The sequence below is a fragment of the Lynx rufus genome, unplaced genomic scaffold, assembly GCF_022079265.1.
Source record: "Lynx rufus isolate CCGP_SWC_20201006 ecotype Redwood Valley unplaced genomic scaffold, mLynRuf1.p SCAF_24, whole genome shotgun sequence".
NCBI classification, from domain to species: domain Eukaryota; kingdom Metazoa; phylum Chordata; class Mammalia; order Carnivora; family Felidae; genus Lynx; species Lynx rufus.
In genome coordinates, this window is record NW_025814839.1 from 1,174,202 (window position 1) to 1,196,590 (window position 22,389).

The 22,389-nt window shown below is 40.5% G+C and overlaps 1 protein-coding gene across 1 annotated transcript in view; it reads left to right on the forward strand.

Annotated features, from left to right (window-relative positions):
* Window positions 1-21,324, forward strand: part of MPHOSPH9 (M-phase phosphoprotein 9) — a 53,300-nt gene extending 31,976 nt beyond the window's left edge. The window contains exons 13-23 of the mRNA XM_047088280.1: window positions 2,432-2,479; window positions 3,429-3,493; window positions 4,938-5,039; window positions 12,187-12,321; window positions 13,194-13,369; window positions 14,112-14,258; window positions 15,036-15,156; window positions 15,918-16,021; window positions 16,761-17,008; window positions 17,324-17,392; window positions 20,816-21,324. Of these exons, the coding sequence (XP_046944236.1) occupies window positions 2,432-2,479; window positions 3,429-3,493; window positions 4,938-5,039; window positions 12,187-12,321; window positions 13,194-13,369; window positions 14,112-14,258; window positions 15,036-15,156; window positions 15,918-16,021; window positions 16,761-17,008; window positions 17,324-17,392; window positions 20,816-20,917 (1,317 nt within the window). The 3' untranslated portion in view covers window positions 20,918-21,324. The remainder of the gene's footprint in view (window positions 1-2,431; window positions 2,480-3,428; window positions 3,494-4,937; window positions 5,040-12,186; window positions 12,322-13,193; window positions 13,370-14,111; window positions 14,259-15,035; window positions 15,157-15,917; window positions 16,022-16,760; window positions 17,009-17,323; window positions 17,393-20,815) is intronic.
* Window positions 21,325-22,389: the final 1,065 nt, after the last annotated feature.

Genomic DNA, 22,389 nt, shown 5'->3' on the forward strand with positions numbered 1-22,389 from the left:
TTCACAAGCCGTGAGATCATGACGTGAGCCGAAGTCAGACTCTCAACCGACTGAGCCACTCAGGTGCCCCAACCCCCAATTTTTTTTTAAAGTAAGCTCTACACCTAAAGTGGGGCTTGAACTCACGACCCCAAGATCAGGAGTTGCATGCTCCACCAATTGAGCCAGCCAGATGCCCCGATTTCTTGAATTTTTAACAATATCCATAATTATTGTGGATGAAGATTTAGGTCTTTCGCATGTCATTTGGCTAAGAGTATAGAATTCTAGGGTATATTTTCTTATCAGATTTTTTTAAAGTTTATTTATTTTTGTGAAAGAGAGAAAACACAAATGGTGGAGGGGCAGAGAGAGAGAGAGGGAGACACAGAATCTGAAGCAGGCTCCAGGCTCCAAGCTGTCAGCACAGAGCCCAGCTTGGGCTTGAAACCACGAACCATGAGATCATGACCTGAGCCAAAGTCAGATGCTCAACCGACTGAGCCACCCAGGTGCCCCTGGGTTGATTTTCTGAGACTTATTTATGCTTTACTTTCCATCATAGCCTCTTCATTCTCTATCTTCTGGTTTTAGTATTAAACTTATTTTCTCTCTCATTTTTAGTTTCTAAGAGCTGTTTCTTGTCCTTTCATTGCTAGTTTTTCATTGCTTTCTGGTCTTGCTTTATGTATATAGCAGCTACTTCTCTGAGGATATTAGTAATAGCTTTCTTGTAATACTTCTTTAGTTTTGATTTATTATTTCTTCCAAGTTAACCTTTCCTTTTGAAATCAGCTTCATATTGAATGTTTTTGCCTTTTTTTTTTTTTTTTAATGTTGGTTCTTTTACTAGACTCACATTTAAGGGGGAGGCAATCAAAAGCCATTTGGAGACTGTATGTGTACAGACGTGACTTACTTCCTGGTAGCCTTTACTTACCAGCAATCATGGAGTAATTATGTAGAGGTCTTCTTTCTGGGATTGTTTGGTTTTCCCAAGGAAGAGTCTCCCAGTCTCTTATCTGGGACCTTTCATCCAAGATCTGGTGGCAGTGAGGGATGGGGAGCCAAGGTGGGTTTTGTTTTGTGTTTTGTGTTTTGTTTTTTTGAAAACTTTTCCATCTTCTCCTTATCCCTTTACTTCCTCCATGTGTTGCACTTGGGTTTCCAAAGTTGAATTTGTGTCTCATTCACCTTCACTGAGTCCTGTTGCCTGACTGGTCAGTCTGCTGCTGTATAGGATGGGGAAAGGTCCTGGGCTCTAACCACTCAACTTTTATTTATTTATTTATTTATTTATTTATTTATTTATTTGTAATTTTTGTAATGTTTATTTTTGAAGGAGAGTGAGACAGAGTATGAGCAGGGGAGGGGTGGGCAGAAGAGAGGGAGACACAGAATCCGAAGCAGGCACCAGGCTCTGAGCTGTCAGCACAGTGCCCGACGCAGGGCTTGAACTCAGGAGCCACAATAAGTAATCTATATTAGACTTGGGATTATGCTTTTTTTTTGGTAATTTTTTAAATGTTTTATTTATTTTTGAGAGACAGAGACAGAGAGTGAGTGAGTGGAGGAGGGGCAGAGAGAGAGGGAGACAGAATCCGAAGCAGGCTTCAGGCTCTGAGCTGTTCACTCAGAGCCTGACATGGGGCTTGAACCCACGAACTATGAGATCATGACCTAAGCCAAAGTTGGCCGCTTAACTGATTGAGTCACCTAGGTGCCCCACAAATTTTAATCATTTAAAATATTGCTTTCTTGAGGCACCTGGGTGGCTCAGTGGGTTGGGCATCCAGCTCTTGATCTTGGCTCAGGGCTTGATCTCCAGGCCGTGAGTTCAAGCCCCACACTGGGCGTGAAGCTAAATAAATAAGTAAATAAGTAAACAAACAAACTGCTCAAGGGGTCTGGACTGCCACTAAATTGTTTTTGTTTTACTTTTTATTTTGAAGTAAATTCAAACTTAGAGAAAACTTGTGAGAACGATTATATTCCTTTTACCTAGGATCACAGTTGTTAGCATTTGCCATATTGGCTTTATCATCTCCCATATGTATGTGTTCACACATACATTTTTTTTTCTTGAACAATTTGAGAGTAAATTGCAGACCTGGCCCTTTACCCTTACCTTTTGGTGTGTATTTCCTAAGAACAAGGGCCTTCGGTACATAGCCACAGAACGAATCAAAGTAAAGAAGTCTAATGTGCAATTTACATCCAAATTATTGTTTTATGACACTTTTTTTTCTAGTCCAGGATCCAACCCAGCATCATGCCTTACATTCACTTCTGTTATCTCTTTAGTCGCCTTCAATCTGGAACACAGTGTTAACCATTCTGTTTCATGACATTTGCATTTTTGAAGAGTAAGGGCAGCTATTGTATAGACCATCTCTGAGTTGCTATTATAATGTTTAACTTTGTGGTGCAATTTTTTTGTTTTTCCTTATAGCTCTTAGGAGAGTATGAGTCCCTTGGAAAAGAACACGAAAGAGTAAAGGTAATGGTTGATGATTCATGTTCTGAACATCATGTAGGGGCAGAAACACTGGGTTGGAAATGAAGAGGGGTGACCCTTTCTTCTCCCTTTCTCTCCCTCTTCTACCTCCATCTAGCCGCCTTAGTTAGACTGTCTCTCCATCACCTCATCTTTGTCAGCATCCTTATAGGCAAATATTTGCCCGCTTATGTTGCAGATTTGTTGGATTTCTTTGAAATCTTCAGAAATGTTGAATGGCTGTTGTATTTGAGATGAGTTGAGATGAAATTTTTAGAAGAATATAAGAACCATACAGATGAAAATAATTATTTAATAATATTTAAATACAAAGTTTTGTTTTTTAAAGCAGTAGCTTTTTGTGGGATTGTTTGAGTTTATTGATAATGCTTGAATTCTTAATGAAAGCTCTGTTTGGGAACTATATGTTTGAATTCCGCAAAACCCCACAATAATGCTGTAAGTGGGGTCCAAAGTACTTGTGTTGCATAAAATACAGGGTTGTGATCATTCAAGGTTGGTGAAAGGGCCTGCACAGCTAGGCAGGAGGGAATTCTGGAGGGTCAGGAGCCAGTTACCACATGTGAAATCTTACTAAGTGGCAAAACAAATACCTGTGTGTTTACTACTGAGGTTTTAGGCAAGTTGTAGTTAGAATATGTCCATTTTGACACTGGATTGTGCAGAATTAAGGAAAGCATCATAGGCTATACCTATTACACAGGTCATGTACATACAGCTACTTGTATCAACCAGCATTTTGCTGTCTCATTTTTTCCCCTGAATTGTGCATATTGGCTCTGTGGTCAATGCTGTATTTGCTGAGTATCTGCATAATTTTCTTTGTAGCTCTCTGGTGTGACCTTAGATTTGTTTTATATTATGTATTTTAAAATAAAAGGAGTATAAACCTGAATATTCCAGTTATCTGAATTTTTCCTTTATTTTATAGGATACATTAAATACAACCGAGAACAAATTGCTTGATGCACATACTCAGATTTCTGATTTGAAAAGGTAAAATGTGTTATCTTTCTAATAAGATAATTATGCCTCTATTCTTTTAGCATATAAATATGTGTCTGTACCGAAAGCGATGAAAAGGAAGTTTTCCTTGAGGATTTTTAGGTACTTTGAGGTCAGGTTTTATCCTGATCTTCCCCTGACCTGGAAATACATTTGATTTTAGCCAAAGATTTTTAAATGATTAGAGTAGATTGGTAGTTGTGCTTGAGAAGTGTGCACTCCTGAAACATTTGTTTGGTCAGCGAAGCAAAATCTAAATGGTACTAAACCTTTGAAAGGAAATTTAATCTATCCTTAAAAAAGAAGAAGAGAATTTTAAGAGGCAGTCTAGTTCACCAAATGATATTTGTGCTCCCAAAAGAAAACAGCATTCACACCAACTTTATGACCATCTACTTTCTTAAAAACCTGGTTTGGGGACTACATTTGTGATCTCATTTGCTTAATTAGATAGAAACAGAGGCATAAATGGTCTCTATGGCAAATGATTAATTATTTTTAATTGGCTTTGGAGGGTGCTTTTGTGTTTGTATTTGGAGATACGTCCCTTCTTTGGAGATTTTACTGCGCTCCTAAGGACTTCAGGTTGGAGAGAACGTGAATGCTGCCTGGCCTGCTCATTTGCTTAGGTCTTTGCTGGGATGCATTCAGTTCTGCCAATAGCTTCCTTGTCAAATTGGCACGAAGTGTCAGCCCTGCTAGAGCTGTTGTTCTTCCTCAAACCCTCCTCGCAGCAGGGCAGACAAGAATTTGAGGTTAGAAGGAGATGAACACATATGCAGAGTTTAAGAGAACAGAAGGAATGCCAAGGTAGCTTCAAAACAGAAGTACCAGAGTACTTACCCCTGTTGGTGAATTTGAAAATAGGCTTTTATTCTGAACATGGCACAAATGAGGTGAGTTGCCTGTAGGTAGAGAGTTGTTCAGGATAGTTTAGCCTTTGTGTCTTTTAAAAATTAGGAAGTTCTTATTAGCTCTTTTATTGGATGTTATATTAAAATTGCTTCCTCTTTTGTGAAAGCATTACCTGTCTAGATTTCATATGCATGAATATATACGTTCAGAATGAAACATACTAGAACTGCATTTTATTTGAGTACTTGGTTTTATTTTATTTTTAAAACTTATACCATGTGGTTTGATCTGTAGTCAAATTTATAATTTTTCTTTTTTTCCTTGGCTACATAAAAGCCATTTGTTGTCTTTTCCTTCAGTTGTAGTATGTGAAATGCTTCTTTGTAGAGTTTAATGTATTTGTCTTTCAGTTTATTTTCCAATTTTGTTCAGCTTTTTTAAGCTTACTGGTGGCATTTTGCTGTGGAAACAGGTGTATGGACCAGCAGTTTCTAGAAGGGTCTGTTAAATAAGTAATTTGTAGTTGAGCTATATTTAAAATCTATCGTGTACTTAATTTATCTTATTGCTTTTGAATTAGAACAATTTCAAAACTTGAAGCTCAGGTCAAGCAAGTAGAGCATGAAAATATGTTAAGTCTTCGTCATAATTCTAGAACTCCTGTGAGACCCTCACGTGCCAAGTAAGTGATTTTGTTTAATCTCAGTAAAGCTAGAAATAGGTGCACCCTTTTAGTGAACTGAGAAACTCATCTGTCTAAATCATGAGAAAGTCAGGGTTAAGTGTCATTATAGAACTTAGATGTGTAAAAACATCTAATTATGGGGCGCCTGGCTGGCTCAGTCATGAGTTAGAGCCCTATGTTGGGTGTAGAGCTTACTTAAAAAACAAAAACAAAACCATCTAATTATTAGATATTATAAAAGGTCTTATGCAGAGGCATTTGCCAAAAGGAGGGAATAGAATCTGATGGGGTGTAAAGAGACCTAGAATGTTTTTTATTCATTGATTTTGCCCAGCTGTGTGACCTTAGGCAAATCACTTAATTTGAGGTTTTTTTGGAGCTCAATTTTATTATCTGTAAAAACCAGGACATTGGGCTAGAGCACCTCAAAAGGTCTTTTAGCCCTAAAATTCCAGAAATTGTATCCCTATGTTAATGGACATATCTACAAAGATAGTGGATTTTATTAGGTTGTAAGGATTTTTCTTTTTAGTTTTTTTAGTTATTCAGAATTAGCTTTGTTGTAATCTCAGAGCATTATCTTGATGATACTTTTATAGAGCTATTTTTTTCTTTTTTCTTTTTATTTTTTTTTAATGTTTATTTTTGAGAGAGAGAGAGAGAGAAGGCGAGCGAGCGGGGGAGGGGCAGAGACATAGAGGGAGACACAGAATTCGAAGCAGGCTCCAAGCTCTGAGCTGTCAGCACAGAGCCTGACACGGGGCTTGAACTCACAAACTGCAAGATCTTGACCTGAGCCAAAGTCAGACACTTAACCGATTGAGCCACCCAGGTGCCCCTAGAGCTGTTTTTTTTCGTATTAGAATTGGTTTTTATTATGATTTTATAAAGAATATTAAATGAGTAGATCATAAGGTCATAAATTGATGTGTATCGGAAAGATTGTTAAATTGTAAACTTTAACCTAGGTTGTAATTGTCGAATGAGAAACTTTCTTTAGATCTTTTTATTTATTTATTATTAAAAAATTTTTTTTTTATTGTTTATTTATTTTGAGAGAGAGAGACAGAGCCTGAGGGGCGGGGAGGGGCAGAGAGAGAGGGAGACACAGAATCTGCAGTAGGCCACAGGCTCTGAGGGGTCAGCACAGAGCCTGACGTGGGGCTCGAGCCCACAAACCATGAGATCATGTCCTAAGCCGAGGTCGGACCCTTAACTGACTGAGCCACCCAGGTGCCCCTAGATCTTTTTTTTTTTAATGTTTATTGTTTTTGAGACAAAGAGAGACAGAGAGCAAGCGGGGGAGGGGCAGAGAGAGAGAGGGAGACACAGAATCTGAAGCAGGCTCTAGGCTCTGAGCTGTCAGCACAGAGCTTGACCCGGGGCTCAAACTCACAAACTGCGAGATCATGACCTGAGCCGAAGTTGGACGCTCAACCAACTGAGCCACCAGGCACCCCTCTAGATCTTTGTTAATTAATCTTAAGTTAGAACATAGTGAATTATTTAAAGAAAAAAAATTGTAAGTAACTGAAATTGAACGTTTGTGGGAGAACAAGAGTGGGGTGGGATTGGGGTCAGGAAAGGCCTTTCTGTGGAGGTGACTTGTAAGCAGGGAGGTGTAAGCCCTGTGCTGAGTGGTTGGGGTGGGGACGTGAGGGCGGGGGATGTTCCAGGCAGAGAAATTAGCCTCACTATGTCCTGAGGTAGGAAAGAGCTTACATGTTTAAAGAACCTGGAGGAAGCCTCTGTGGCCCGAATATTGCCAGCAAGAGGTCAAGTAGGTCCAGATGAAATCGTAGACTATCATCCATCACCTTCTAAGCCATACATGGTCGAGAGTTTGGATTTTACTCTTAAGTCTGTTGGGAAGCCTCTGAAAGGTTGTATATGGTAAAATTAGGTCATCTGATTTCTATTTTTTTTTTTTAACGTTTATTTATTTTTGAGACAGAGAGACAGAGCACGAACAGGGGAGGGGCAGAGAGAGAGGGAGACACAGAATCCGAAACAGGCTCCAGGCTCTGAGCGGTCAGCACAGAGCCTGACGCGGGGCTCGAACTCACGGACCGTGAGATCATGACCTGAGCCGAAGTCGGACGCTTAACCGACCGAGCCACCCAGGCGCCCCTGATTTCTATTTTTTTAATGCACCTGCCATGAGGAGAAGAGGGAGAGGAGAAGAGTAGAAACAGACACACTAATTAGGCTATCGTAGTGCTGGGAGAGGTGGTGTTCGCTGGGTGATGTCTGTAGAAATGGACAGAAGAGAAAGGTGGGAGGGTTCTGGAGGTGGAATCCACAGAACATAGCTAAGAATGAGGTAACAAGATAAGAAAGGGAAGTGTCCAATAATGTCTTGGTTTCTGTCTGGAGCGACTCAGGGTTCCATATATTGAACTAGGGAAGGAATGGGAAGAGCAGGCCATGGGGTAAGGATCAGAATTTCTTTTTTTTTTAATTTTTTTTTTTTTAACGTTTATTTATTTTTGAGACAGAGAGAGACAGAGCATGAACGGGGGAGGGTCAGAGAAAGAGGGAGACACAGAATCCGAAACAGGCTCCAGGCTCTGAGCAGTCAGCACAGAGCCCGACGCGGGGCTCAAACTCACGGACCGTGAGATCGTGACCTGAGCTGAAGTCGGACGCTTAGCTGACTGAGCCATTCAGGCGCCCCAAGGATCAGAATTTCTATTCCAAATATTTTAGTTTGAGATTCCTACAGATTCCAAATGGGAATCCAGCAGGTGATTATACATTTGCATTTGGAGCTCAGAAATAAGGTCTCAGGCTGGAGTTACAAATTGTAGAATTATCATTCTATAGTGCTTGACCACGGGATAGGTGGTGTAGGACGCAGCTCTGAAGAGCCCTGAGGTCCCGATGTTGGGGTGGGGGTTGGCACAAGAAGCTGAGAAAGAGCTGCCAGCACGCTGGGAGGAACCCCCAAGTGGCCAGTGTTGTGGCCGCAGCTGAGAGAGCGAGCGAGCGGGACTTGGGATCCCTAGGTGCGCCAGCCAGGGGTTGGTGGCCTGGAGAGCAGTTTGCACAGAGGGACAGATGTGAACGTTGGTTGAGAATGTTGTGTAGAATAAGTGAAGGCGACCTGTGTGTCTAACAACTGGAACAGTAATATATTGTGATATATTTGTGCATGGTGCTGTATGTGTGAGAGTGCACTTGCTAGATCAGGAATTGGCAAGCACAGCCCCCAGCCCAAATCCAGCCTGCTGCCCATTTTTGGAAGGCCCATGAGCAAAGAAAGGTGTTTTGTTTTTAAATGGGAAAAAAAGCATAATATTTCATACATGTAAAAATTACATGAAATTGAAATTTCAGTGTCCATAAATAACATTTATTCATTTACCTATTGTCTGGCTGCTTTGCGTTACAATGGCTAAGTTGAGTAGTTGCAACAGAAACCTCTTCCATCTGGCCCGTAAAACCTATTTATTAAGACAAAATAGGGGTGCCTGGGCGGCTCAGTCAGTTAGGTGTCCGACTTCTGCTCAGGTCATGATCTCGTGGTTCGTAGGTTCGAGCCCCGTGTAGGGTGCTGTGCTGACAGCTCAGAGCCTAGAGCTGCTTCTAATTCTGTGTATCCTTCTGTCTCTGCCCCTCCCCAGCTCACACTTTGTCTCTTTCTCTCAAAAACTAAACATTAAAAAAATAATAAAAAACAACACAAAAAACTTATTTATTATTTGACTACAGGAAAAATTTGCCAACCACTGAAGTTGATCATTAACATGATTTAATCTTAGGAACGTAATTTGGAACAACGAAAAACCAGTTGCAGAAGAAGTAGGATACTATTTATATTGACTTCAGCATGTAGAACAGTTGTACGTATTCTTACAGGTTCATATAGAAGTAGTAAAAGTATAATGTATGTACACATTACAAATTTAGTGTAAGTGGTTGCTTTGGGGAGGAATGATATTGGAGAGGTACACAGGGGACTTGAGTTGTATCTGTGGTATTTCCCTGTGTAAATTTTTTTAAAATGTTTATTTATTTTTGAGAGAGAGCGCACACACGAGCGGGGGAGGGGCAGAGAGAGGGAGACACAGAATGTGAAGCAGGCTCCAGGCTCTGAGCTGTCAGCCCAAAGCCCGACGCGGGGCTTGAACCTGCAAACCGTGAGATCATGACCTGAGATGAAGTCGGACGCTCAACCAACTGAGCCACCCAGGCGCCCCTGTGGTGTTTCCCTGTTTAAAAATCTAACAGAAATATTGCAAATAATCAAGATTGTATAAGCAGACAGTTGGTGCATGAGTATGATCTGTGTGTCTATGCATGCTGAAGTGAACATGAACCAATAAAGGATTCATATCCACCATATAAAGAACTATGAAAGAAAAAGTCTCCTCAATAGAAAAATGATAAAAGAACATGAACAAACGATTCGTAGAAAAAGACATATAAATGGCTGATAAAATGAAAAGGTGTTCATTTTACTAGTAATCAAAAAATGTAAATTAAAACAAGCATGGGACACCACTCACACTGTCAGACAGGCCACACTTTAACTCTAATCAATGCAAAGTTTGGCAAAGATGTGAAGAAAGAGGTACTCTCAAAGTAGTGGTTGGACTGAAAATCAGTAAGCTTGACTGGAGCGTGATTTGGCAGTATCCACTAAGACTGAATATATGTGCACCCCAAATCGCACACTTCTGGTTTTAGATATTTACCTTAGAGGAATTCCTACATGTGTTAATCGTAGCACTGTTGAAAGGTGATGTGTTGGGGGGCGCCTGGGTGGCTCAGTCGGTTAAGCATCCAACTTCGCTCAGGTCATGATCTCGCGGTTCGTGAGTTCAAGCCCCGCGTCAGGCTCTGTGCTGATGGCTCAGAGCCTGGAACCTGTTTCGGATTCTGTGTCTCCCTCTCTCTCTGACCCTCCCCCGTTCATGCTCTGTCTCTCTCTGTCTCAAAAATAAATAAACGTTAAAAAAAAAATTAAAAAAAAAGAAAGGTGATGTGTTGGAAACTAAACATCCACAACCGGACGAAGAATCAATAATGGGCAGTATAGTCATTCTGCAGGCAAATGATTAAAATGACACACCTGTCTGTGTTAACATGGGGTATCTGAAACATGTTGAGTAGAAGCAGCAGCATTAGAAGGATGTGTACATTAAGTGGACATTATTAAAAAAAATACAAACAACCACATATATAGAATTTTGTCTTTCCATTGAAAACACATATGGTAAGATGTTAACATTTGTTAAAACCAAGTACAGGTGCTCATAGTGGTCTTTGTCACTTTTGTTTTTTAATAAAAAAATTTTTTTAATGTTTATTTTTGAGAGACAGAGACGGAGCAGGAGTGGGGGAAGGGCAGAGAGCAAGGGAGACACAGAATCTGAAGCAGACTCCAGGCTCTGAGCCGTCTGCACAGAGCCTGACGCTGGGCTCAAACTCACAGACTGTGAGATCATGACCTGAGCCGAAGTTGGATGCTTAACCAACTGAGCCACCCAAGTGCCCCATGTAATTTTCTAAAAATGTTTGGAATGTTTCTTAATTTAAAAATTGAGGACCAAAGCAAGGGAGTGACTGGGAGTTGAAATGAAAATAGAGGCAAGTCGTAAGAAATTTGTGAAAGGGAGCAGAGGGAGGAAGACGGCTCTCTTCTCTAGGTTTCTCTTCTTCGCCTAAGTGTGATGCGAGGTTATCACCTGACCATCAGGGTTGGGTAAGAGGTTTGAGGAGAGTGGAGAAGCTGAAAGGTAGTCCTGTTGGAGAATTGGAGCTCGTTGATTACAGAAAGGTATGTTGCCAGCCGGTGTCGGGTGTCTGTTGAGATGGTGATAGTGATTCTGTAATGATAGCCCAGTCTGCACGGATGGGTGGCTTTTTTCCAGCAAAGCCCAAGTGTAGGACTGTAGACGCTCAGAAGTGAGGCCACTGTGGTCCTCCAGGGTTAGGGCTCTGCTGCCAGTTGGGTGTGATGGGAGGTGAGCGGGGAAGGGGGCAAGGCAGTGAGTAACTATTATCGGGGGTGTGCGTCTCAGAGTAGGTAGAGAGGAACTGGAGGGGTGATACATAGAAAATGGTGAGGCCAAGGATCACAGGCCTTGGGGACACAGTGCCTTGGTGACACTTGAGTGGGTGAGCCAGAAGAATCTTTGAGTTGTGATTTCTTAAGTGGGGGGTGTTCACTGTTGATGACAAAGTCCATTGAGTGTGTGCTGAGGGGGGTGAGTGAGCAGGAGCAGAGTCCAGTCACTAGGAGAGGTCCTGGACCACTCCTCTGCATGGACACTGACGTTGCCCAGAGCGGGGTCAGAAGCAGGTGTGGAGAAGATGAGACCAGTTCTGGAGTCTAGCGAAGGGCCAGGTAATGCATGATGTGTGAGCCTCAGCTGGGCAGGGTTTTCATAAGATGGGGCAGGTACTAGCCTAGAACTGCACTACTCAGTACATTAGTGCCAGTCCCCACGTGTGGCTATGAAATTTAAATTAATTGAAATTACCTCACAGTTCGTGAATTCGAGCCCCGCGTCGGGCTCTCTGCTCTTAGCTCGGAGCCTGGAGCCTGCTTCGGATTCTGTGTCTCCCCCTCTCTCTACCCCTCCCCTGCTTGTACTCTGTCTCTCTCAAAAATAAATGTTAAAAAAAGTTTTAAAATTCATTAAAATTAAGTCGCATTTAAAAATTGGTTCTTCACCTCACTAGCCACAATTCAAGTGTTCGATAGCAGTATGTGAGCAGTGGCTACTGCATTGGACTGTGAGACGGAGGATGTTTCTGTGCCGGTCTGGCAGGAACAAGAAGGGTAGTCTGGCTGGCGTGGCCGTGGCCTGAGCTACGGGGTGTGTACGAAGCATAGGAAGTGTGGTGGGAGGTCGGTTGGGGGTGTTCAAAGCTGTGTAGAGAGGGGAGTACCTGAATCTTGACTGAAATGCAGAAATACTCCAAAGTAACAGAAAACCTAAAATAACAGTTCAGTTGGATCTGAAAACGATGAAACAGAGTTCACGTATCTAACGTAAGGTTGCTTTATGCGGTCTTTAAATTCCTGTACAAATGCGTAGATGACGTTTCAAAGCAGGTTGTTTTCTGTATGTGTTCAGTCTGAACTGAAGCACGAGCCTGTAACGCCTCAGATCATTTCTCATTGTCCTAGCACGCTGGCCACCTCCGACGTCAGCAGACGCAAGTGGCTGATACCAGGCGCGGAGTATTCCATCTTTACTGGCCAGCCTTTGGACACCCAGGATAATAGAGTGAATAACCAGCTGGTGGAAACCTGTGTTCCCGGGTAAGGTAGCTTTCTCAAGGGTCATATTTAGGAACTGTTACGGTTTCATAGAGATTTTAATTGCTTTTAAATGTTCAGGAAGATATAAAGAGCCTTCTCTTTCTGGCTTCAATGCCTTAATTTTGAGGACCTGATTTTTAGTTTACTTTGAAAAACAAATGCTTTTAGGATTCTTGACCATCAAAGGCTGTGCAGAACGTCCCCCACTCTGTGCTCCCGACACAGTGGTGCGCTGTGCATGGGCTCTCGGTTTGGGTAAGGTGTCGATCCTCTCAGGCTCTGGATAGCTCGAACAACCGTATTACTCCAGAGCACCATATAAATACGATATTCCTGCCTGTGCGAGGCTGGGAAAATGATTGGGAAGCACTGGACTATTACATGCAGGTTCGATCGTAATGTATTTATATTGTAAAGCATACATTTTCATTGTGGAGCGTAATTGTCAGCTCTCGTGTTATTCCCCTGACAACGCCACGAGCTCTGTCTTAGCTCAGGCTGCTGTATCCAATCACCGCAGACTCGGCAGCTTAAAACAAGAAACACTTACTCTTGTGGTTCTGGAAGCTGAGAGTTCGACGTTGGGGTGCTGCCAGCGTAGTTGGGTTCTTGGTGAGGCTCCTCTTCCTAGTTATATGGTCTTTCTTTGGTGACTGTGTCCAGACAGATGTTGTATCGCTTTTTTTTATAAGGGCACGAATTCCATCAGGGGGGTCCCACTCTCATGATTTCATCTAAAGCTGATCACCTCCCCAAGGCCTCACCTCCTCCCACCATCCACTGAGGATTGGGGCTTAAGCATACGAATTTTAGGGGGAGGGGACACAAATATTCAGTCCATAGCATTGCATGTCTTGTAATTATTATTTAAGGTACCATTCTCCTCCGGAAAAGGATTCTTCATTTGGAAGTTCACCAAGAAGCGTATTGATAAAGAAACAGAGAGAGATTTCAGATACACCAATCATGAAAGCTTTAAAAGAACTTGATGAAGGAAAAATATTGAAAAGTTGGGGCACACAGACAGAGAAAGAGGACACCTCAAATAGTAAGCATTTTTTCCTTGTTTGATATAGCTAGGTAATAGATTATAGATACCTTCCCCTTCGCCCCCCAGTTACACCACCTTCTTTAAATCCCCTGGTTCATAACTTATCACAATCATGGCATAATAGGCACCTTTTATACAAAGCAGACTACGTGTTACGTTCTGATTAGTAAAGATTTATGCGGCATTCTTAAAGATATTTGAGAAATTTCTACATCAGTTTGTCTCACGTCAGAACGTTAAGACAGACCGTTGGTATTCATAAAGTGAGATGTAACGTTTTTTTCTCTCCCTTTCTTGGTTAATGAGCATCTCTCAGCAGGACGAGAAGTATGGGAGGCCTGGTTTTCTCGCAAGTGCAGGTCAACGGTACTTGCGTCTCCTCCTACTTACTCCAGTGCTCACTTGGTCGGGCCTGCTGATCACACGGTTAACATCTTCAGCATTGCATCTCCAAAGCACTATCTCCTAGTAAATAAATTAGTGACCTGGTTTCTAAAAATAATCTCTCTTGAAAAATCACCTTGAATGGCACTTGTAAACGGAGCCAGAATGAATTCGTTATAAACTCCCACATTTTTCTTCATCCAGCATTTTTTTTATCCTTATAACGTGCATTTGCAAATAATCATTCTAACCTAAATGATGACAATTGCTTGCTTGGTGTAATCATCTGTTAAAGGGAGGTAACTGAAGCTAGGTTTGTTTTGTTTGTTTATTTTTTGACCTTTGTCTGTTACAGAATTAGTGAATCCTCGGCAAACCGAAACGTCTGTCAGTGCAAGTCGGTCCCCAGAGAAATGTGCCCAACAAAGACAGAAGAGGTTTAACTCTGCTTCGCAGAGATCCTCGTCTTTACCACCTTCGACTCGTAAATCAAGTACTCCAAGTAAGAATTAGATGTATATATCTCCTGGACTCCAGAGTGGCATCCAAGCCGTGCACACATGCCTGATGTTTTCTGTTTGCCTTCTGCTCTCCCTGGCACCTAGTAGAGTACTTTGAACGCAGGATCCCAAAATAGAATCTTGTTCAATAACAACATTGCCTGATTGCACAGATACTACAACTCGAGCTGAAGAAATCACAGTATATTAAAATATTTTGTGTGTCCAGCAAATTTTTTTTGCAACTAATACCACTTCACAGTTTTTCAGATCGTTGACAGTTGTCTAATGAAACATTAGTTCAAACAAATTAAGCTAGCTTAAAAAAGATGCTTCTTTGCATCTATTTGCCTCAGGTTTCTTTAGCCAGTTATGGATGTGGTTTTAAAGGTTAAACATTGGATTTCTGTTTTCTCAATTTTCCATTTTGAGAACAGCTGAAGATATCTGTATATAACTGTGTTATAGGAATGTTCACTGGTGTACTGGTGTTTCCATCTTATTTCCAGTCGACTTCTAAAATCCTGAAAAACCAGTTTTGAGTCAGGGTGCTGAAACTACAGTCTGATGTACTAAAGTGTTGGCAGTGGTTCCCTCTAGATGATATAGGATTGTGAGTTATTTTTATTGTGTATGCTTTTATTTATCTTTTGGAAGGTTTTACAATGAAATTGTATTCCATTTAAAGTTAGAAAACGTCCTGAAAAAGAAAGCTTGTTTTGCCGATGTATGTATTATATAGAAGAAAAAGAATATTTCCTCTTCATTTTCTTCTGCAGCAAAAAGAGAGATTATGTTAACACCAGTGACTGTGGCTTATAGTCCAAAGCGATCCCCTAAAGAAAATTTGTCCCCGGGATTCAGTCATCTACTTAGCAAAAATGAAAGCAGTCCAGCTCGGTAAGTTCTCTAAAATAGTAGATTAAAATATATATATTCTCGATTTTTTTTTTTTTTTACAAGTGTCAGCTTATGCCTATAGCTATCACTCATTTTTCATTCATCAGTGGGAACTCTGTGGTTTTAAATCACTTAAATGAATGTCATACTAAAAAAAGTACTATAAAACATGAAAACAGTTTTTAACCATATAAACTAGCTACTAGTAAATTTAAATACCGCCTCAGAATCCCTTCCAGCTTTTGGATATAGAATGATAATTCTTTGTTTTCCTGAAAAGGTTTATGATAGAGGGAAATTTTTGAGCCATTTGTACAAGAAGGTGGGCTTTCCTGGTAAGTTTCCCTGGGCGCCTGAAAAATTGTCCTCTGAAGTGTACTCAGCAGTGTGTGCGGCCGGGGGAAGCCTGACTCCTCAGATGTAAGAGCTGGTGACCTAGCTCTCTATCAGGCTCTTGGAGAAATTACTTAAGCACATTGAACCTCAGTTTCCTTTTCTGTAAAACGAGGATAATAATACCTGCTCTGTTTATTTTGTAAGGTTGTTATAAAGATCAAAGGAGATAACATATGGATAAATGCTTTACGTGTCTAATATATAATTTTGTGTTAGAAATACAAATTTCAGTTTTAGAAAATCGTATGACCAGCTTTCTTTTTAAAAAATATGTGAGTTAACTGGATGCCAGTTCGTCTTTCTAGTGGAGATAGGGAAAATCAGTTAACATTTTTTTCTCACAAGTAACTTGCTTCATTCAATAGATTTGATATACTTTTGGATGATTTAGATACTGTTCCTGTGTCTGCGTTACAACGTACCAATCCAAGAAAACAACTCCAGTTTCTTCCTCTAGATGACTCGGAAGGTATCTTTTCCTAAAAAATTATTAGTTATGGTTTTAGTCCTTCATTTTGTGAATTTCTGGTATCTTTTCAAGGTTCTAAATGTTCTAATGTCCTGCACTTAAATAATTTTTCCGCGCAAGGGCCTTTAAAAATAAGCATGCGTGATGTTCATATTGTGTGTCAATGTTGTGATCCTCATTTAAAAGTTGGGAAACTGAGGTACAGGGATTGTTAATGCTTCCTTACCAGGGCCATACTGTTCAGTTTTTCTGAATATTTATATTCTGTAATTTCTATGCAGCTTAGGTATTCGGTGATTTTTTTTCCTTTTTTCTCATTTATCTTCTAAGTTTGGAATAAAGTTCTAAGATAATGCATGTGGATCACTGGGGCAGGCCCATGAGACTCTCGCTCTTCACCGTTGGTGTGGCTGTGTATCCACTAAATGTGTAGTTAGTATTTAACTTTTTTTTTTGTTTGTTTTTTGTTTTGGCTTTAAGGTTAAAGTTCATTTAACTTTACAGAAAGTTTACCTACCTTGACTTAGGGAAGTTGTGCAGGGTGCCAAATCGAGGGTAAGACTTTTAGAATTCTTTGGAGAAAAAGCACTGAGTAAATATGATTGATTATTGTGTCTCTTTTCATGTTTTTTGGTTTGTGGCAGCCATTTTCAGAAAGTGAAGTTGGATGACATATATAGTTATGTAAAGGATCTATTAAGAAAATTGATAAGAAATAAATTTCTTTTCTCTCTGACAGAAAAAAAATATTCAGAAACAGCCACCGACATCCATGTTAATCATAGCTCTTCTCCCGAACTGTTGCCAAACGGAGTGAAGAAAGTGTCTGTGAGATCAGCCTGGGAGAAGAATAAATCAGTTAGCTATGAACAGTGTAAGCCCACGTCAGTAGCACCACATGGTAATGATTTTGAGTATACAGCAAAAATTAGGACCCTAGCTGAAACGGAACGGTTTTTTGATGAACTTACAAAAGAAAAAGACCAGGTAAAAACAAACAAAACTTAAAAAAAAAATCTTTCTCTGAACTCAAATGCTTATGTCTGAGGGATGGTCAGAAGGGAGTTACTTGAGTCAGACCATCCCAGGAAGTTACTGTGGATGCACACCAGTGCTGTGCTAGGAGTGCATTAGAGCTAAGCTGTCCTTGCGGATTAGGGCGGAGGGACTTACGTGAAGACGAGACGGACAAGAAAATACTAGGCTGAAGTCTGTCTTGTCCATTCTGTTATAAACTCCCCAGCCATGAATTAGATAGAATTCTTCTGTTTTTACTTAATTTGTTTTTGTGTGTGTTAACAGATCGAGGCAGCGCTAAGTCGAATGCCTTCTACTGGAGGACGAATCACTTTGCAGACAAGATTAAATCAGGTGAAATATCTTACTTAGCTTGAATCTGCTTTAGAAGCGTGATGCCGGTTAGCGCTCCATTTATCCAAGATGATGTTTTAGGCATCTTGAAGCAACTGGGAGGAAAAACTTTTAGCCTTTTAGAAAAGTGGTGATTATAGTGCATTTTAGAACTGCAGGCTAGCTTTCGGGAATAAAAAGTGATTTTACCTTTGTACTTCATGAAAAAGATGTTCATGCCTTCATGCCACTCTGCAGTTTGTCTTTTAAAAGATGGTACATTAAGTTAATACTCTCACATTAAATGTCCCTTTTGGTGTTTGTTTCTTCCTCCCCAATCTAATTTATTTCTGAACCCCTTTCCATTTAGTAAACATGTAAAAAACAGTTGCACTTTGCAGCTGGATGAGCTGTAGAGGTTAAAGAGAGATGTGATTCCACCATCGGGCAGGAGGGTGCAGGCGAAGCGACTCGTGTGCGTTTCTTTTCATTGCTTTTCAGAGAGAATTAAAATGCACGAAACCATGGGACATTTAAAATCGGCTCTTTTTGTAATGTTTTAACCATAACGATAGGGATAGGTCTCTTACATAACTGCATGTTTTGGCTTTTCAGTGCTTTAACTTTAGGAGAAGTTCATTTTCAGGTTGATCTGTGATACCAGAAGGAACAAAATGCTAAGAAAACAACAGAGGTCTTTTTCTAGGACCTATTTCCCTAACTTCTCTTTAAGACTTTAAGTCTTTTTTATTATTTTTGTTGTTCTGAAAGTCTTTACTCAATAATTGATAAGACTCAACACAGGAAACCCTTCCTCCTTTTTGGGAAGGAAGAAGGAAAACTTATAGGTACTCTGATGCTAAATTGATCTAAAACATTTGTTTAACATATTTTTATGTAATGAATATAAGCTCTTAAAATAACTTAAAAGGCAGTAGTTTCTGTTCATACATGTCAAAGCTGTTTCTGTCCAGTAAGGAGACCAGTGACAGCAAAAAGGGGCTGAGCATGCTTATATAGGATTCATAAGTGGAAAAGGTAAAATTGGGCAGAAAAAAGATGAAAAATATTCAGCCTGACCAATGAGTAAAAAACAGTACACATTTGAACAAAAGCATTATTTTTAAAAAATGTTTTATTTACTTTTGAGAGAGATGGCGGGGGGTGGGGGGGAGGAGGGGCCGAAGGGGGTGGGGACAGAGGATCTTACGTGGGCTCCGCATTGACATCAGCGAGCCTGAAGCAGCACTCAAACCCACAAACCATTAGATCGTGACCTGAGCCGAAGCTGGACATTCAATCGACTGAGCCACCCAAGTGCCCCCAAAGCATTATTTTTTAAAAAAAACGATTACATTGATAGGTATTTAAAGAAAAATGGGGGAAAAAATAAAGCCCAGTACCCAGGATGGAGAAAATTATATTCTCATACACGGCAGGTGGAAGTAGAAATTATCATAAACTTTCTGGAGTACAATTTTACCTAGGTCCAAAGCTTTAGAATTTTGGATTTCTTTGGACATAGCATTTTTATTTCTGGGAATACTTCCAGGTGTTTGTAAAGAAATATTTTTTTAAGAGTATTTATTGCAGGAGCGCCTGGGTGGCTCAGTCGGTGAAGTGTCTGACTTTGGATCAGGTCATGATCTTGCAGTTTGTGAGTTCAACCCATGCATTGGGCTGTCTGCTGTCAGTAACACAGAACCTGTTTCGGATCCTCTGACTCCTTCTCTCTCTCTGCTTCCCCCCGAAAAAAACCCCTCCAAATATTAAAAAAAAAAGAATATTTATTGCAGCATTATTTATGATATCCAAAATTAGAGGCAACCTAAATTTCTACTAAAAGATTCTTGGTTAAATCTAATGGAATATTGCACATTGATTTAAAAGGATATCATAGAAAGATATTTCATAACAAGTTCAATTGAAAAATGTGTTTTTTTTTAAACTGAGTTGAATCCTCAGCAGCTTTTTTTTTTTTTAAGTTTATTTATTTTTGAGACAGAGACAGAGCATGAACGGGGGAGGGGCAGAGAGAGAGGGAGACACAGAATCGGAAGCAGGCTCCAGGCTCTGATCCATCAGCCCAGAGCCCGACGCGGGGCTCGAACCCACGGACTGCAAGATCGTGACCTGGCTGAAGTCGGACGCTTAACCGACTGAGCCACCCAGGCGCCCCGAAAAATGTTTTTAAGTAGAGAATTTGTTTTTATTTTTCTTCTTAAAAATGATGTGCATATCTGCAGGAAAAAAAAAGGAAAGAGGAACAATGGTTATTTTTTTTTTTTTTAATTTTTTTTTTCAACGTTTATTTTTGGGACAGAGAGAGACAGAGCATGAACGGGGGAGGGGCAGAGAGAGAGGGAGACACAGAATCGGAAACAGGCTCCAGGCTCTGAGCCATCAGCCCAGAGCCTGACGCGGGGCTCGAACTCACAGACCGCGAGATCGTGACCTGGCTGAAGTCGGACGCTTAACCGACTGCGCCACCCAGGCGCCCCAAACAATGGTTATTTTTACTCATCTGTCTTCTAAATACTTTATCGTGAATGTGTGATCTTTTAATAATTAAAGTTGTTAAAGAGGAATTTTTAAGTTTTATTACAGATACCATTGGAGTTAATACTGAATAAAGTATCTAAAATGATAAATATATATTCCAGGCACTATTTACTTAACACTGGTACTGCTTATTTAAAAATAGCAGTTGTGAGGCACCTGGGTGGCTCAGTTGGTTGAGCGTCCAACTTTTGATTTTGGCTCAGGTCATGATTCCAGGGTTGTGGGATCGAGCCTCATGTCAGGCTCTGTGCTAGGCATGGAGCCTGCCTCTCTCCTTCTGCTCTTCTCCCCTGCTTGTGGTCATTCTCTTTCTCTCTCTCTCTCTCTCTCTCTCAAGAAAGAAAGAGAGAGAGAAAAGAAAAGAAAGAAGTTGTTACATTGCTTTGTTGTGAGAGCTCTTGCTTCTTGGGAAGCAAACTCCTCCATCATTTTCCTTCCTTTTTAACTTAGAAATTCTTGTCAGAAAACAGTTGTTCGATATATGTATACGTGAGATAAGGCACCAGTTCAACGTGTCCATTTCTTCTGGTGAAATGTATGAAGAACCTCCTTGGTTCCTCTTGTTCTGTTCGCAGTTCTGGAGTCAGGGAATTCCCTCGTTCCAGTGAGCCGCACTGCCCTTGCTGGGGTTTCCACGTACTCAAAGCGGCACATGTACTGAGGATATGTTAAGGTGCAGCAGTTGTTTTGAGTGGTTGAAACGTTGATTCATGTTGTTAGTTTAAAGAAATCAGATGATGTGCATAAAAAATATAATAATTCTGTAAGTTTAATGTTTATACTAGTTCTTTTGTGAAAAGAAAGGTCAATTTGGTGGTAATTATAGAACCAGTGAACTTGATGTAGAATTCTAATTAAACGTTTCCTGTTATTTTCCCTTAGGAAGCCTTGGAAGATCGTTTGGAAAGGATTAATCGAGAACTGGGTTCAGTTCGAATGACATTAAAGAAATTTCATGTTTTGCGCACCTCTGCAAATCTCTGAGATTTGTAGCCATTAAATTTTGAGACATTTTTGTTTGCACTAATGTATAATTATGCACTCAGAAAAGGCGAACTATTTTGTACTGTTTATAAGCCTTCAAATAGTAGTTTTACAATCATGCTATTCTTTACACTTGCTATTTTATACTTCAAATGGCCACATATTTTCAAGATATTTTTGTTATGCTCAGGAATCTCTTGTATATTTTACTATTTAAAAAGTCTTATTTTTAAATAGTATAAGTCTCCAGTTTATATCAATAGTAAGGAAATGTAAACAGTGGAGGCAGCTTGTTTCTAAACAAATAGTGTTATCCTTTTACAATGAACTTTGCACACTAATTTTATATACTTGTTCTACATTGTGAATATGATTCTTTTTTTTTTTAATAAATGCTTAAGAACAGCTTCCATAATGATAGACATGCTGAATGCAAAAAGCAAAAGAAAAATGCAGCATTCCCTGGATTTTAGTTGTGTTGAGATTTAAAAAAAAAAAATTGCTAATGCAATTCCTATTAGGAACATGTCTTAGAGTGAATGTTAGAATAGTAGTAGTGGAAATACTGGAAATGATGGAATATCGGAAAGCTTTGAAAACTATGAACAACTCATTTTGTTTCCCTTGAACTTTATTATTTGTAAGGAAAGAAAAATGAGAGCTGTAATACTCTAATTCTTTAGTCATATATGTAGTGCTTTTCAGAAAACGTTAAACAATTGGAGAGCTGTAGCTTTCTGCCCATCATTTTGAATCTGTGACCCACTTGTGACAATAAATCGATGGATAAAACTTTGATGAAATACAGGCCGCCGCCCCACTGGATCGTCAGAGCGGCCGTGCTTCTCAGTGCACATGGCTTCAGTTGTCAGAGCCCTCACACAGACATTTTTAACCCGTCTCCCCCTCTCCCCCCCCCCCAGCCCCGCCCGACTCCGGCCACAAACTACTCCCATAGTAGGTGCTGTAAGGGCGCCAGGTTTAGATCAGGGCAGCCCACCCTGCTAATTCATGGATGGGGAACGTGTGTAGCTGGAGCCTTAGACCTTTCTTCTGGCCTTGCCGGAGGGCTCCAGCTCACCGCCTTGGCAGTCCCTCTTGGCTCTTGGCGGTGGCACGTGGGCAGGAGGCTGTGCTCTGATCGGCGCTAGTGAGTCTGTGTTCTGACTGCTGGTCTGGTTTGGTGGCCAGTCAGAATCCAGTGCCCACATATTGTGTATGTGTTGATAAATAGATTCAGTCTAAACTTTCCAAATTGATTCCCATTAACAATGCTCAGGTTTTAAAGTTTGGTGTTCTTTTGAGTCTTTTCTTCTTATGTAACCTCTTAACAGCTTATAGATATTATAGTTATGAGCCAAGCCAACCATTACTCCACCAGGATCTACGTATGCCTTTGAGCTGGGTTCTCAAACTGTCTTTGAGCACCCTTCACCAAAGCTTACCTGGCTGAGCTCCAGGCCTGATGCCCC